The following is a 17,043-nucleotide window of genomic DNA, read 5'->3' on the forward strand; positions in this document are numbered from 1 at the left end:
GTTATGCGTAGATGCGAGTCTACGGCATCGTACTAGCTTGAAGTGCGATAGGGTGATAGCGCCGTAGTTGCTACGATGAAGTTGGTGATTGACGAGAGTCATGGCTCCTCAGGTCCAGACTCCAACGAACTGACTTATTAGCCAGGGCTCTCAATTGCGATTCGCATTTCCATCGTTCGATGATCAATGCTATTTTGTTTTCCTTCCTTCCTTATTGTTTACAGTATGTCCCAATAGAAGACTACAGTATCTGAAGGACATAGTAGCTAAAAACAAGAACATGAAGACTGCGCCCCGCTCATAGCTCTCGTTCTTGAAAATTTCCCTAATCCTCGAAAAGCTGATTGAAAGCATCCAAAGCGGTAGATGATGGTACTGTAGCAGCTATTTCCGCAACGAAACGAATGCCCAGTCGCAGTCAGAGTCAGCAATGTGTTCGGCATCACCATCACCTAACTTCTGTTATGATAACGAAGGCTCTCTCTCTCTCTCTCGCTCTCTCTCTCTCACAGTAGACTTATGCAGATGATACGTTACTCGAAAAAAACGATGTTGTTTTCAGTCTTTCATTAATACCACTGCAACTGTGGCTCCTTCCTGTACTCACGAGGGATTTTCTTCTGTAAAACAAGTTAACATCGAGGTGTTAGAATCTACTGAGTGCATTATGTTCGAGTTGAACAGGATTATATATCTTGGACCCTAGTTGGGTTCATTTGTAATTTTGGTTCAGTAAACAAACCAAACCACTTGGTTTGGTTTGTTCTAGGCGTACGTTCTCATACAGGGTCTGGGTGAGGACATGACATGATTGAGAGGAGGCGCAGCAGGATCATGGGACTTCCGAGTCAAAAACACCTTTTTCTTACCAGACCACACAGAGCAACTTACATGCTATCTCAGTATAACAATTTGTATGATAACCTTAGCAATCTGAGCTGCTACGCAGCTTGGCTTCCTCATTTTGCTTGTGGATTGATTGAGGAGTAAGGACTCCCAAATAAAATATTTTCACACTGCTTGCTACCTTGCTCCTGTTTAAGCCTGCACTACTGAGATCGTGACTTCGTTTTCGCTGATGAGTTTGGCTTTGATTGTTCCAGGCTCTTCCAAATTCCCGTTACTGGTCGAACCTGGGGTCGAACTCGGGGTAGATCGATCTGCTGTGCTGTCCACTGTGCTTTCAGTGGTCGTTGTGCAGAAGCTCTGCGACATCATGGCGGGTTTTTCCGGGCTGTCTGCGTGGGCTGCACTGTCCGAGGACGTGTCTTCCTCGATAAGTTTTGGGAGTGGGGATCCAGGCACTGCAAAGAGGCCTTTGAACGCCTCGAAGTCAACATACCCATCGCCTTTACTGTCGACGGAAGCAATCATCTCCTTCACCTCCTCTGCCATCATCGAGTGTTTGAACACATCCTGGAGACCAACAATCGACAGGCGGCCCTGTTTCTCGCCGTCGAGGATGCCGAAGGCCTCCTTGATCGTGTTCTGGCCGATATCCCGCTGATCCATGACGGCAGCCATGAACTCTAAAAAGTTTATGTGCCCGCTCTTGGACTGGTTGATACGCTTGAAGAGCTCGCCAGCGTCCGCATGCGAGATGCCACACTCCACCAGAGCGCTGCAGAACTCGTCGTGCGAGAGAGAACCCTTCTTGGTGCGGTCCATGGAGTGGAAGACCTCCGCTGCCATCTCCTGCTGGATATGATCCTCCGAGATTCCGAGAGCCACCGACAGCAGCGCCGTCTGTTTCATCTTGCGGCACTGACTGAAGCTCAGCATGTTGGTGAGCAGCATGCGCTTGTCCGTCTGCAGACGCGCAGCGTTGGAGCCGTCCGTGCTGGCCACGTCACCCTCGGAGAACCACTTGTGGTCCAGCGCCTGCTCCGCCGACAGTCGCTGGTCCACGTTCTCCTTCACCAGCGACTTGATGAAGTTGATCGAGCTGGGCGAGAACTTGGACCAGACGTCGTTCTCAAAGATGAGCACGCCGTCGTAGATGTTGCCCATCGTTTCATCCATGGTGGCGCCGTGAAACGGAGACACGCCCGTGAGCAGCTCGAAGCAGATGACGCCGACGCTCCACAGGTCGCACTTCTCGTTGTAGTCGCCGTCCAGCACCTCGGGAGCCACGTAGTCGATCGTCCCCAGGGGCTTGACGAGCTTTTCGCCGCGCTTGAAGCGCGTGCTCAGCCCAAAGTCGCACAGCCGCAGCGACCCGGGGTTCTCGGCGTTCTCGAGCAGCAGGTTCTCGAGCTTGAGGTCCCTGTGCGTGATGAAGTTGGAGTGCAGGAAGGCCAGCGCGCGCAGCAGCGCGCGGATGATGCGGCGCACGTCGCTCTCGGAGAACTTGCGGTGCTCCTGGTACAGGTGGTCGTACAGCTCCTTGCCCTTGCAGAGCTGCATGATCATGTACATGTGCTGCTTGTCCTCGTACGAGCCGATGACGCGCACGATCTGCGGGTGGTGCAGCCGCTTGAGGATGTTGACCTCGTTGCGCAGCGCGTCGCGGTCCACCTCGTTGAAGTTGATTAACTGGGACGCAGAATTGTCGTAGGGAAGTTTATCCATGTAGTCGGTGCTTGCATCACAATTTATCCAAATAGTCGGTGTTTGGGATCGCGACTTTTCATTGGAGGAAATTTTGTCTACATATAGCACGGACCTTAATTCTACCTGTGTTATTAAAACACTTTCGGAGATGCAACTACTTCAGACGCTAACAGCTGCGGGACACACACTGCTGGGGGATGAGTTCCATGACCATCGGCATGTCAATAACCTGCACCCGATGCAGGGTTCGAGAGCATATATTGATTCCATACCGGCCCTTAATTGCTGCTATTTGGGGTGCTTGCTCGTCATGGCTGTCCACGTCTCGGCACCAGCATGTTAAGGCAGCGATTTGTACCAGGAAATAAGCGCCACTGTCATCGATATAATCTATCAACCAAAAGGGGTAGTCATCCCTCAATAACAGGAGCAAGCAATCTTTACGTGCGATAGTACCTCTCCTCGTTTCTCAACACAGCGCTATAATACAGTATATTATACTCTGCAACCACGCTCTTGGTTCCGCCTGCTCAAATGGTAAAACCTCGTTGGGGTCATATACGGTACAGATCGGCTTTGTGAGCAGATGTAGGTTTTGAAATGATCAGGTGTGAGATCTGAAACTGCACGGTCCTAAGGCGACCACGTGGAACGGTGGTCCCTGCGGGACCGCTATGAAGTAGTGCTCATTCGGTAACATGCAGGCACCTACTCAGTCTATCGCGGGCAACGCTGAACCTCCCGGTGACGTGGGGACGCTGTCCAGCGTCATATCAAGCCGCCCGAGGGGCCAAGTGCGGCTAGAGAAGGCCACGTGCTACTTTCGCGGCTTCAAGTACACCCGCGCGTGGGCGTCGTCCAGGAAGATATCCTACCGCTATTCTCATTGGCGCCAAGGTTGCCGTGGCACGATGGCTTTCTTCATCGGTACCATGGGCTACACGGCAGGACGCCCTCACACCTGTCGCCAGGTTGATGCTGCTGGTATTAACCTTGTGGATGTCACCGGTCTGATGAAGGATAGAGCGGACATGCTAGCAATTGATCAGGTTGCGCTACCTGCGCGACGTATTTGGGAAGACCTCCGCAACGAGTTTTATGGTGCGAATAATGAGCATGTGGTGCGTGGGTTGTCTGAGACCCAAGTGCTTCGGCGTGTTTATCAAGCAAGAAGCAGGCACTTCAGTGGAGATGTACATGAAGCGATTGAAATTCCACCACTTTCATTGGCGTTGAACGAAGCTGTCTCGTTCTTTCAGTTTCATTATATCACGATGAACCGCGAGAATCTCAGCAAACCTACACGACTGATCGGCTGGGCGCACCCTTCCCTTATCAACCTCCTACGCTACAATGGAACTACGATTTTTGTTGACGGTACATTTCGCTGTGTACCGTCAGGGCACAAACAGTGCGTAGTTTTCATGGTACACGACAGAGCTTCAGGACTTTTTGTACTTGTTTACTACGTTGTGAGTACTGCTCGTAGTGGCGATTCGTTTTGGGACATGGTACATTTTGTAGTGCAAGGTACAGATCAGCAACTAGAGCCTGCCGAAGTCGTGTGCGACTTTGAGAGCGCCTTAATTGAAGCGATTCAGACGCAATTTCCCAACGCAATTGTGCTGGGGTGTCTATTTCACCTTAAGCAGGCGCTCAGACGCGCTATGAAAAGGTTTCTGATTCCTGAGGAGTGCTGCATCGCTATGACACGTGGTGTCGTCGACATGCTGACTGTCGTTGAGCATAGTTTGATAGAGCAAGCTATCAAGTGGGTGAAGCGTCAAATTCGCCAGCGTTGCGGCGAGGCTGGGATATCCTATTCGAAAGCTAAGTGGCGAGGGTTCTGGGGGTATTTCCAGCGAACGTGGCTGGAGTATTACGATGTGAGTGTCTGGAATGTTGCCGGCCTAAACAACGAGCTCATTGCGCGGACGAATAATCCTCTTGAGAGGTTTAATAGGGAGCTCAATAGTCAGTTTCCTAAGCCTCGCCCTAGTATGGCGAGCTTTGTGGGTGTCATTAAAACGCTATCTGCACAGTATGTACAGCGTCTTGCAGACGTTCCTCGTGGGCGCGCCCGCCGCCTACCACGCGAACGAATTGAGCTACCTGTGCCGGTTTAGATACCAAATGGCATTGCTGATGACTCTGAGGATGAGGAGCCTGCAGCAGTCGAGCTGCCAACTGACAGCGCTTCCGAGCCCGATGAGGAGCCTGGCGGGCTGAATGAGGAGGTACTATAGCAAGCAGGTAGACCTAATTGAGGAGAGTAATACACGTTTGTTTACCTGGATGAGCTGTCTGATCACTTCCTGATCACTGCTAGAGTAAGTTTGTCTGATCCTGTAACTGATCTGTACCGTATATGACCCCAACTGGAGGTTACCGGGGGAACCTACACCAACTTCTTATGATGTTGCTAAACATCGAATAGGTGGTTGACAATCATATGGAGGGTAGTACGCGCACCGTAGCTAACTTGCTACAGTTATGCAGCGGTGGCTAGCATAATTGCTACTGTATTTGAGCGGTAACCTCCAGATGGGGTCATATACGGTACAGATCAGTTATAGGAAGCCTTCCAAAAATGAAGTATGACACCGCCTTATCTGCAGCAGATAAGACCGACATAAAAAAGATATATGTCGCTTTATCGCTATAAACGTCCACCACAAATGCCTTACAGCTCCTATTGGTATTGCCCTGAATCAGGCGGCACCGCAGCAGCTTCAATTTCTCTAGAATGTACCCGACACTTCGTCTAGGACACGTCGGGCACACTCACTCCCGCTTTGGCATTCTTCAAGTTGCGCGCAAGCAGCGAGTGGCGATGACGGACGAGGACTCCGACTTGATGCTGGCACTCTCCAGTGCCATCGAGAAGCAAGGCAGGGAGCTGAGCGAGGTGAGGCGCGAGGTGTTTCGTTTCCTGGTCAACCAGGCGTGGAAGATCGCAATGAAGAGCCGCCACTACTCGACGGCCCAGTGCTTGGACACCCCGTGCGATTCAGCGTGGATGGTGTTGTACAAGTACGGCACCGACATCAATTTCCTGAACGCGACGAGTTTGACACGGTACGACGCAAGTATAGCTGTATTTATCAAACTCTGTATTTACCATGTATTGTTACTCCGTGCTCGTGTGTAGGCCTGCTTTCCACCAGCTGCTTAGGCGCTTTGCTCGCTTCTACTACATCCCGCGTGTGCAATCGAGGGGCCGCTTGCCCAAACTCCGCTATCATCACCAAGTCTTGGGACTGCTGCCGTGCTTCTACGTCGGTTCGATGGAGCTGTGCAGCTTGTGCATGCTGTTTGGTGCACCCCCGAATACGTTGTCGCGGTCGTTGAGGAGGGCTGAGGATGCTCTCTCCAAAACGCTCAGCAACTACGCGCCAGCTCGGATTTCGTGGCCGTCTTCCGCCCGCCAAACCGAATTGGCGAAGCTAGTAGAAGCGTGTGAGCCTCTGCTCAAGTACACATTCGGATTCAAAGACGGAAAAACTTCAAGGTAAACGCAACGCTTGATTGACTGTGCTGTACTTTACTCTGCTAACGCCTGCTAATATGTAGGTACAGCAGCCGTCCAACGCCGACCTGCAGAATGCCATGTACAATGGTTGGCTCCATTCCGTTTTCGTCACCGGGACAATTTGCTTTGCTGCCGACGGGTGCATTGTGTGGTGCCGCCACAATTGCCCCGGGTCGTGGAACGATTCCGACACGTCGCTCGGCTTCCGGGCCAAGTTGCAGGACCCCGCCTTCTGCCCGGACACGAGGATGAACGTTGTGTCGGACTCCGCTTTCGCATGTTCAACCGCGATGGCCGGACGCATCCTCACCCCGCTCAAGGACGGGGACCTGGAAAGACTGTGGCCATCACTCCGGAGCTCCGCCAGGACGATCCATAATGCCATCACTTCGGTTCGGCAGGCGGCTGAGTGGGGAATGGGAAGCGTCCAGAAGGTCTACTGCCGCCTCAACCTTCCGCTTCCTTATGACCCCGAGCTTCGTGGGCTCCGGCTGAACAACTTGTTCCGCATGGCGAGCTACCGTGTGCGAACGGTAAGTATTTCACAGATCCGCACAACCTTTGGGGGAGAAATGGAGATGTCTGAACAACTCGAGTTGGCTGGTGAAGCTGTAGAGAATATGCAGACTGGGTTAACTTTGAACGATTTCATGTAAATGTGTTCGACTTGGGCAGTTTTGAGGCTTAGTGCTACGTACAAGATGACTACAACTAAACTTTGAAGTGGAGAGCCTCGCTCCATTCGGCATGACCTGCCCATTCCATCGCGAGCTCAGCTTGCAACTTCTTGTTGAATGCTTGGATCATCAGCAATAGCTCCTGCGTGCGAGCGCGGGCTTCCTCGCGATCACGGCGGGCTCGTTCCTCCGTGTCGAGCTTGACTTGACGACGGCGTTCTTCGGTCTCAGCCTTGTCCACAAGAAGTTTAGCCTCACGGGCAGCGACGTCATCACGGCGACGTTGTTCTTCTTCGGTACGACGAGCCTCTGCCTTTCGTTCATTCTCTTCGCGAAGGAGAAGAATGGTTTCCATGAAGCCTCCCATGTTGGTGGCTGCGTTTTCGAGACCGGTCAGTTTGGGCTTGAGCGCGGTGGTGGCCCTCAACGCCCTGATTCGCTTTGCCTTGGCGTAGCTGGCCTCGAGCGTCTCCTTGTCATCTTCGAGTGCGCGCTTGGCGCCGGTGGTGTCGCGGAAGTCCGCCAAGTCGCCTCCCCCAGCCGGTTGGAGAAGATCTGGTACTTCAACTTCTTCTTGTTGTCGGCGCGCTTTCCCGATATCCGACTTGGCACAGCGGGCGGCTCCTCCATGGCTGAAGCGTTGCTCGCCGCAGTGTTGGCGGCCGGCTTATGCGGCTTCGAGAATCCTGCAGCAGAAACCGAAGTGTATGTTGTTCGATCTGCTCGTAGTGGCGCTAGTCGTGGGGTTCGTTCGAAAGCTTCCATGCCTTCATTGACCAACGGCGATGCCAGGAGTTCCTGGAACTCACTCCGCGTGGACGCGTGACTTGAGGCCGTCGAGGCGCCCGCCACTGAGGTGTCGGGGACTGCCGAGTCGTCGAGCACGGGCTCGTTGGTGTCCTGGGCCAACTGCACGCCTTCCCCATCGTCCTCCTCGAAGAAACTGTCTTCCGGGTCGGTTGCAAACGAGAAGTCAGGTTCGACGTAGCGCTGGTCTCGGTCGGCCTCATCGTCCATTTCAATGACGTTGACCTTCTCGTCGGTTGCCTGCTTGAGCTCCTTCGCCTTGAGGATGTGAGGGGGCATGTTCGGCATCCCCGTGGGTTTGCGAGTGCTATATAGCACTTTGAACTTGCGCCGCAAGCTCTCGAAGTCACGCTCAGGCGATCCACGAGCCCTTCCGGAGTTGAAATTCACCGCCAAGCGCTCCCATTCATCCTTGCCCAGCGGCAGGGACTGCTCGACGAGGTGCAGGAGGCGATCAACGTCGACCATGGTGTCCATGGTGTACTTAGTGTTTCCAGAGCTCTTGCCCATCTGCAGACAAGCACAACACGGCAGCGTCAGTAAGATAGTGAGCAGCGAGCCAACGACACAGCAGCTTGGGTCTTCGTACCGGGAGTGTTGCTTGGAGAGGAGGTTGCGGAGGCTGGGTGGCTTCTTGAAGGCAAAAGCAAAAGTGAGAAGCGAATGCGCCGAGCAGCTACAGCTCCCGCCTCGATTCAAAGCTCCCGCCGCCTGCACTTTGAGAAGAATCATGAAAGGTAGCTGCGGGGCAACTTCAACGCGCGAAATCTGCGCGCGCAAATCGATCAATACTGCGCTCAAGTCAAAGTGACTATTGAAATCACTTTGGCGCCAAAACACTCACCTCTCACGTCAAACACGGCGTTCACGTTAGCTTCGCGGCCGCCTGTACATCACCAACAGCAATGGAACCATCACTTTCACCACATGCAGCTAGTTTCGTTGCATTCATTCACTCACATGTTGCTGTGCGAGACTTGCAACTGCACCTCACCTAGGAGCCTGTGCACCACCACCACCTACTCATGGATCCTGGTCGTCTTGGATATCACGGTGAACAGTGTTCGCTTGGGAGCGCAGGCAATGTGGTCGGTCGCCTGGATTTGAAAGTGAGCAGCGCTTAGATACGTCGGGAGATATAATGCAGGCTATAAGTCAGCAGAGTGATGGTCATATTAAACAATACAAATATCAAGATAATCGTTTATGATGGCTTCACGGCATATAGCTAGGGCTAGGGCAGTCTATCGAGACAAAATCTGCGTCTCACGAGATTTACGTCGGGCATATGACCCGACATATCTGCAGCAGATAAGGCGGCGTCATACTGTATTTTTGGAAGGCTTCCATAGGATCAGACAAACTTACTCTAGCAGTGATCAGGAAGTGATCAGACAGCTCATCCAGGTAAACAAACGTGTATTACTCTCCTCAATTAGGTCTACCTGCTTGCTATAGTACCTCCTCATTCAGCCCGCCAGGCTCCTCATCGGGCTCGGAAGCGCTGTCAGTTGGCAGCTCGACTGCTGCAGGCTCCTCATCCTCAGAGTCATCAGCAATGCCATTTGGTATCTAAACCGGCACAGGTAGCTCAATTCGTTCGCGTGGTAGGCGGCGGGCGCGCCCACGAGGAACGTCTGCAAGACGCTGTACATACTGTGCAGATAGCGTTTTAATGACACCCACAAAGCTCGCCATACTAGGGCGAGGCTTAGGAAACTGACTATTGAGCTCCCTATTAAACCTCTCAAGAGGATTATTCGTCCGCGCAATGAGCTCGTTGTTTAGGCCGGCAACATTCCAGAGACACTCACATCGTAATACTCCAGCCACGTTCGCTGGAAATACCCCCAGAACCCTCGCCACTTAGCTTTCGAATAGGATATCCCAGCCTCGCCGCAACGCTGGCGAATTTGACGCTTCACCCACTTGATAGCTTGCTCTATCAAACTATGCTCAACGACAGTCAGCATGTCGACGACACCACGTGTCATAGCGATGCAGCACTCCTCAGGAATCAGAAACCTTTTCATAGCGCGTCTGAGCGCCTGCTTAAGGTGAAATAGACACCCCAGCACAATTGCGTTGGGAAATTGCGTCTGAATCGCTTCAATTAAGGCGCTCTCAAAGTCGCACACGACTTCGGCAGGCTCTAGTTGCTGATCTGTACCTTGCACTACAAAATGTACCATGTCCCAAAACGAATCGCCACTACGAGCAGTACTCACAACGTAGTAAACAAGTACAAAAAGTCCTGAAGCTCTGTCGTGTACCATGAAAACTACGCACTGTTTGTGCCCTGACGGTACACAGCGAAATGTACCGTCAACAAAAATCGTAGTTCCATTGTAGCGTAGGAGGTTGATAAGGGAAGGGTGCGCCCAGCCGATCAGTCGTGTAGGTTTGCTGAGATTCTCGCGGTTCATCGTGATATAATGAAACTGAAAGAACGAGACAGCTTCGTTCAACGCCAATGAAAGTGGTGGAATTTCAATCGCTTCATGTACATCTCCACTGAAGTGCCTGCTTCTTGCTTGATAAACACGCCGAAGCACTTGGGTCTCAGACAACCCACGCACCACATGCTCATTATTCGCACCATAAAACTCGTTGCGGAGGTCTTCCCAAATACGTCGCGCAGGTAGCGCAACCTGATCAATTGCTAGCATGTCCGCTCTATCCTTCATCAGACCGGTGACATCCACAAGGTTAATACCAGCAGCATCAACCTGGCGACAGGTGTGAGGGCGTCCTGCCGTGTAGCCCATGGTACCGATGAAGAAAGCCATCGTGCCACGGCAACCTTGGCGCCAATGAGAATAGCGGTAGGATATCTTCCTGGACGACGCCCACGCGCGGGTGTACTTGAAGCCGCGAAAGTAGCACGTGGCCTTCTCTAGCCGCACTTGGCCCCTCGGGCGGCTTGATATGACGCTGGACAGCGTCCCCACGTCACCGGGAGGTTCAGCGTTGCCCGCGATAGACTGAGTAGGTGCCTGCATGTTACCGAATGAGCACTACTTCATAGCGGTCCCGCAGGGACCACCGTTCCACGTGGTCGCCTTAGGACCGTGCAGTTTCAGATCTCACACCTGATCATTTCAAAACCTACATCTGCTCACAAAGCCGATCTGTACCGTATATGACCCCAACGAGGTTTTACCATTTGAGCAGGCGGAACCAAGAGCGTGGTTGCAGAGTATAATATACTGTATTATAGCGCTGTGTTGAGAAACGAGGAGAGGTACTATCGCACGTAAAGATTGCTTGCTCCTGTTATTGAGGGATGACTACCCCTTTTGGTTGATAGATTATATCGATGACAGTGGCGCTTATTTCCTGGTACAAATCGCTGCCTTAACATGCTGGTGCCGAGACGTGGACAGCCATGACGAGCAAGCACCCCAAATAGCAGCAATTAAGGGCCGGTATGGAATCAATATATGCTCTCGAACCCTGCATCGGGTGCAGGTTATTGACATGCCGATGGTCATGGAACTCATCCCCCAGCAGTGCGTGTCCCGTAGCTGTTAGCGTCTGAAGTAGTTGCATCTCCGAAAGTGTTTTAATAACACAGGTAGCATTCTTGACGTAGTGTTGGCTAGGCGAAACTAAATCAAACCTAAGGCTGAGGTATCCATCTATACACGCGGAACTGCGAGTTGAACGTCGTCATTAACAGGTTCAGGGAACTCCAGGCGGCGCAAAACTGTCCTGATCTCGTCATTATCAAGATTGAACTCGGTTGGTCGACAACAGAGGTGCAGGTAGTGTTGCTGAAACGAGCAGCTCAAGCGGTGAATGTTTGGGCTGATCGCACGCACACCGTGGAAATAGATAGCGTTCCGGAGGCACCATAGCGCGTGAAACACGATGGCTGTGTGGATGCGCCATAAAATGAGAAGAATCTCACGAAGAGGGCGCCAGTCGTCATGGACATCGCGGCCGGACGGGAAATTCACCAGCTTCCACCCCAGGGAGCATCGAAAAGCTGGAGCCCACGGTTCTGCTACAACCCCTGGACGGGGTCACACTCGAGGAAGCAAAGTATAGCAGGCTCAAGAGCCAGACAACCGGGGTGCACACAGAGTTGTGCCAGCGGTGAGCTGAGCGATACAAATACAGATCCTCCATCCCGACAATCGAATCCAGCACATCTCCTCATTACTTGCGTCCGGCGACGCAGAATCGCACTGGTGTCCAAGGCGCTGGATCAACGCTGCTCATCCACAAAAGAACATCGCCGCTCATGCTCTCGAGCAAGGTGCCACTGTCACCGGTCGCCAGAGACAACGAACAGCTTACCGTCACGTCGCTGCTAGAGGCATTCGTATCGGAGCCCAGGCTGGTTCAGGCCATTCGCGTCCAAATTCGGTCTATTTGTAGTTATCCCTACGAAAAACTGATTGGTGGATCCCTGCCTGCAAGGTAGTTCCTCATATTTGTCTTATACGCTTCGAAGTCGTCCACGATAACCTTGATCTCCTTCTTAGATTTGCCAGATTCCTTCATCATTTTCTCGACATGGGACACCGACACACGATTAGCATACAAGTGCTCGAACATGTCTTGCCTCTTAGTGCTGTCTTTGAGAGCCCCATCGAAGATTTTGGCGTTGTCATCCAGCACGGCTTTTTTTTTGGCTGCTACTTTTGCCGCACTCAGCGCTTTTTCCTTGGTCACCTCTCTCCTGCGAAGTTCCTTCCATTGCCGTGCTTCAATCTTTTTGTACACGTTCTTCATCTTTGCATCCTTGTAAGCGGACGTCCAAGGAGCCCACTTCTTCAACCCAGACAAACTGATAGTCCTTTCTTCTCCTCCAAGCTCTACGTCCCTCGTGTTAGTTGATTCACGAAGCGTCCTGAGTGAGGTCTTGGCACGGACTCTGCTGTTCTGGGCCACATCAAACGCTGCAATCGTGCCGGTCCCGCCCTGGCCATATTTCGTCGGTTCGGATAGAGCGCAGCCAGCCAGGAGTAGGATCATAGAGCCAACGAGAAACGCGACGCTGGTAGATCGCATATTCGTTCTTGGTTTTTGGCTGGAGGGACTTGCGAGGAGAAGTGCGAATCGTAGAATGAAGCAAGCTGTGGTTTGCATCGATAAATCCGCAGAAAATCCTATCCCAATATTATCCTAAGATTACGCGTCAAACACCTGGTACGTAACATATGGATAAGACAGGAAGCCCTATCCCAGGATTGTATAACGGTATAGGTCCGTAACGCTAACTACTACCATAAGGGTGCGACAGCGATTCACTGAGCATATAATACTTCGAAAGACGGGGTTATTGCTCAAAAGAACCAAAGAATAACTGGATTATACTGGAAATTCATTATCGAAATCTTATTCCTCCTCTTCAGATCGCTCTGATCTACCAGCGCGAGGCTTCATCGCCCACGCGCGTTGGACACCGCTGCTTCGCGTCTGGATGGACTGCCTGCGCTCCTGGTCCAAAGGTTGACTCCACATAAATAAAGTAGATCAAACGTCGTCCGGCAAAACAAAATCTAATTTATAATAATAATGAGCAGCCAGCTCTGTGTCTGGATGGTTTGATACATGAACTACTGTAGCCTATAATTTATACGAAGAGAACCAACGCCCGCATGACAAGAAACCAGCTTCACATGCATTGACCACTACTTTGTGGATGAGCGCTCTAAGATACGGAAAGTTTACGATCGCACCGTATATACCGTGACCATGTGAAGGATTGCGTACAGTTAGTTCACTGCCATCATGGTACCTTCATTGCTGTCGTAATCAGGGTGGCTATGATTTCTATCCAAGAAGGCGCTTTATGAATACTAGCGTACTGTTTGCCGGCACCTCGAACTTGCTCGTTGCATACTTGCAGGTCGCGCGGGGCCACTACGCCGCGCCGCGCTTGTAAGAAGCTGCAATAATTGCGAGAATTGCGGCCAAGGGGAAGCGTCTCGACGACGATACGGGCGCTCCCAGGGCATAGCGACTTGAAGCGAACCGGCTGGCTTTTTTGCTATTGTCCGCCAAACAGCTGGCATTTGTGTGGAGCGCACGCGCAGCTGAGCACTAGCGGAGAGTACTTAGACCCTAAGTAAGTACAGTACTCTCCTCTAAGTTAGAGGCAGTTTGGTAGATTAGGTACAGCACAGTAATTATCATTCGTGATACCTGCGGGTGTATAATCGTAGCTGACAGAGCCAGGTGCCGAATAGCATAGCCAGGCACGAGGTATCACGAACGGTACCATAATATGAAGCCATATTGGGTCGCATCTGAAACCTCAACTCCTCAAATCGGGTTCAACACACAAGACAGTAAAAGAACACACATGCCCTAAAAAAAATCTATTTAGGTCGAGTCGTCCCAATTGACCATACAATTGGTTGCTAAACCAGATATCGGTCTCGATCGCTACACCATTATTGCAGACAAAAAGCTAGGCAGTCTACTACAGTCGTGCACCTCTAATTCGGCACCGGTATCAGCCCATAGCCTGCGAGATCTAATGATATCGCCCGACTGGCTGCGCAAGTACCTCTGCCCATCACCTTCAGAGATTAACCTCAACGATTTTTTTCCCTCTTAAAGGAGGGATGACACTTTCAAGGATCTCGTTTCAAATCTTGGTGCGAAGACCATCAATACAAAAGCTCAGTTTAATTTTCGCCGCAAAAGCCGTGACACGTCGACCATCCTCCTACGTCTAGTTGACTCTCTTTCAATTAGCCTGAAGGTCCAGTACCACGACAAGAAGGAAGACGCCGAGCTCGACATGTTCTCCAGCGGAATTGCATACACACCAGTGGAATCCTCTTTATGAAGTGGCTGTCTGAAGGCTAGCGTGATCTGTATACGAAGGCAATCCGTATTTGTTAGTGTCACACAGGAATTGTGTCAAAGACTGACATGGGTTTCTACTGAGTTAATGTAATAATTCTCAGTGGTTCCACTGAAGCGGCTGTTTCTGGTCTCCTTGTGTAATTGGTGGCTTCGAAAACCTAACTCCAAAACTTGTAACTCCAAACATCAGGAATCGTAGGTCCCGAAACGTTCCTGTTTGATCAGCAATTTTTGCAATCTATCCGTTTAAGTAGGCACAGTTCTGCATATTGTATTGCATTAAAGTTATAGTGGCTTTTTACGAGGGGGGGGGGCTTCATCTTCAAATACTTCAGTTGTATATTTCGAGTTTTACGTCTGTGGATACTGTTTTACCAACAAAAGCAAACTTCTTTTGTTTGGGGTTTTCTACATTTTTTCAGCTAATCTCAATAGCTCGGCAGACCGCTGGACAAATGGACGAACAGCTCTCACGCACGTATCAATCGCCCTCGCTCTAAAATAATCACCACTTTGTCGACACGAGTGCAAACACTTGGGTCCTTGTAATCCTGACTCCGGCATTCGTTTATCATATTTATCGGTGCTTGTGTTCCCAATGCAGCATCAGCGTAAACTCCAATGCGATAAAAGTGGGTATGACGCAAATTATCCGCCACCCCTTGTATTCTCCTCATGAATCGACGGGTGTTTATTAAAAAATGTTCGTCTTGAAGTGAAGTCGTCACAATCAGGTGCACAAGCGGGTCAGAATCTACAACTCTTGCCAGAATATCTTCCACATCATCACCCGATAGGTGACAGTAGTGGCACTCCACCGATATTCGTCGTCCAAGACCATTATACCGAGCATTTTTTCATTTCGACTGTGCACGATGTCCCCCAAATTCAGCCGAGTGTCATTGCGAAAATCAGGCCAGACCTGGTTGGGCGGTGCTAGAAATGGCACCTTCAGTGATGATAACAGTTGTGTCATTTCGTCACTGAACCACACGCGATTTCTGCATATCTGGCTCAAACAACAACGCGCTGAAGAAACACTCGAACGAGATTCCAACAAACCCATTGCGGTGGCTGGTCATCACAATAGTGCCAGCTGTCAGTGACTTGAAGCGCAATTCATCGTTTCCCGACTGATTCGTGTTGCGAGTTTTCACTCGTAACCACCCTGATTGTTCCGCATTAATGCACGCCCGGCTAAACGATATCTCGTTCCCTTGTTCATCTCTCAACAGGCGGAAGTATTTGCCTCCCATCAGACACAGATAGAGTAGTGTGTCCTTTTCCAAAGGTGGACTTTGCTACGGCATTTCCACGGCGTGTTCAAGCTGCTGAAAAAGGTATGTGTGATCAGTGCTCACTGTCCCTGACCAAGTCATCACCTTCAGGACTTAAGACCATTTTATCAAGATTTTCTGTGGAGCTTCGGATTCATCGTAATAATCTGCCGCCCCGTTAGCTGGAAAACCCAATGTAAACGATTTTTCCTCATGAAGCCGAGCGCAGTGTCCGTCGATTAAGCACCCGTCATCACCCATATAGACCGGTGTTAGAACAACGAGAACTTGGCCAAGGAGAAACAACTCGGAATGCATCTTTGGGTTAGCGAACTATGCGTTGTGTTGTGTTGCCTACGTTCCCATATATTTGAGGTCCATTCGTCACGAGCCCGGACAATGATTTACGGACCATTATTCAACACAGCAGACCACGTTTTGCAGAATTGGCGATAGACTACGCGATTGAAAACGGGCTCGAGGCAACAACTGTGCGGATTGAATACTTGGATAGAATGGCTGGAGAGCTGGCCAAACAGTTCGCTAACCCAAAGATGCATTCCGAGTTGTTTCTCCTTGGCCAAGTTCTCGTTGTTCTAACACCGGTCTATATGGGTGATGACGGGTGCTTAATCGACGGACACTGCGCTCGGCTTCATGAGGAAAAATCGTTTACATTGGGTTTTCCAGCTAACGGGGCGGCAGATTATTACGATGAATCCGAAGCTCCACAGAAAATCTTGATAAAATGGTCTTAAGTCCTGAAGGTGATGACTTGGTCAGGGACAGTGAGCACTGATCACACATACCTTTTTCAGCAGCTTGAACACGCCGTGGAAATGCCGTAGCAAAGTCCACCTTTGGAAAAGGACACACTACTCTATCTGTGTCTGATGGGAGGCAAATACTTCCGCCTGTTGAGAGATGAACAAGGGAACGAGATATCGTTTAGCCGGGCGTGCATTAATGCGGAACAATCAGGGTGGTTACGAGTGAAAACTCGCAACACGAATCAGTCGGGAAACGATGAATTGCGCTTCAAGGACAGCTGGCACTATTGTGATGACCAGCCACCGCAATGGGTTTGCTGGAATCTCGTTCGAGTGTTTCTTCAGCGCGTTGTTGTTTGAGCCAGATATGCAGAAATCGCGTGTGGTTCAGTGACGAAATGACACAACTGTTATCATCACTGAAGGTGCCATTTCTAGCACCGCCCAACCAGGTCTGGCCTGATTTTCTCAATGACACTCGGCTGAATTTGGGGGACATCGTGCACAGTCGAAATGAAAAAATGCTCGGTATAATGGTCTTGGACGACGAATATCGGTGGAGTGCCACTGCTGTCACCTATCGGGTGATGGTGTGG

At 51.0% G+C, this 17,043-nt stretch overlaps 1 protein-coding gene across 1 annotated transcript; it reads right to left on the bottom strand.

Annotated features, from left to right (window-relative positions):
- Positions 1-1,038: 1,038 nt before the first annotated feature.
- Positions 1,039-2,571, bottom strand: IUM83_10580 (CAMK/CDPK protein Kinase; the record flags this gene model as incomplete). Its single annotated transcript, XM_067935092.1, has 1 exon — positions 1,039-2,571. One exon carries the CDS (start codon positions 2,569-2,571, stop codon positions 1,039-1,041), a length of 1,533 nt encoding a protein of 510 aa, XP_067791494.1.
- Between the last annotated feature and the right edge of the window lie 14,472 nt (positions 2,572-17,043).

This window comes from Phytophthora cinnamomi (assembly GCF_018691715.1).
Source record: "Phytophthora cinnamomi strain GKB4 chromosome Unknown Contig39, whole genome shotgun sequence".
Lineage (NCBI taxonomy): Eukaryota > Oomycota > Peronosporomycetes > Peronosporales > Peronosporaceae > Phytophthora > Phytophthora cinnamomi.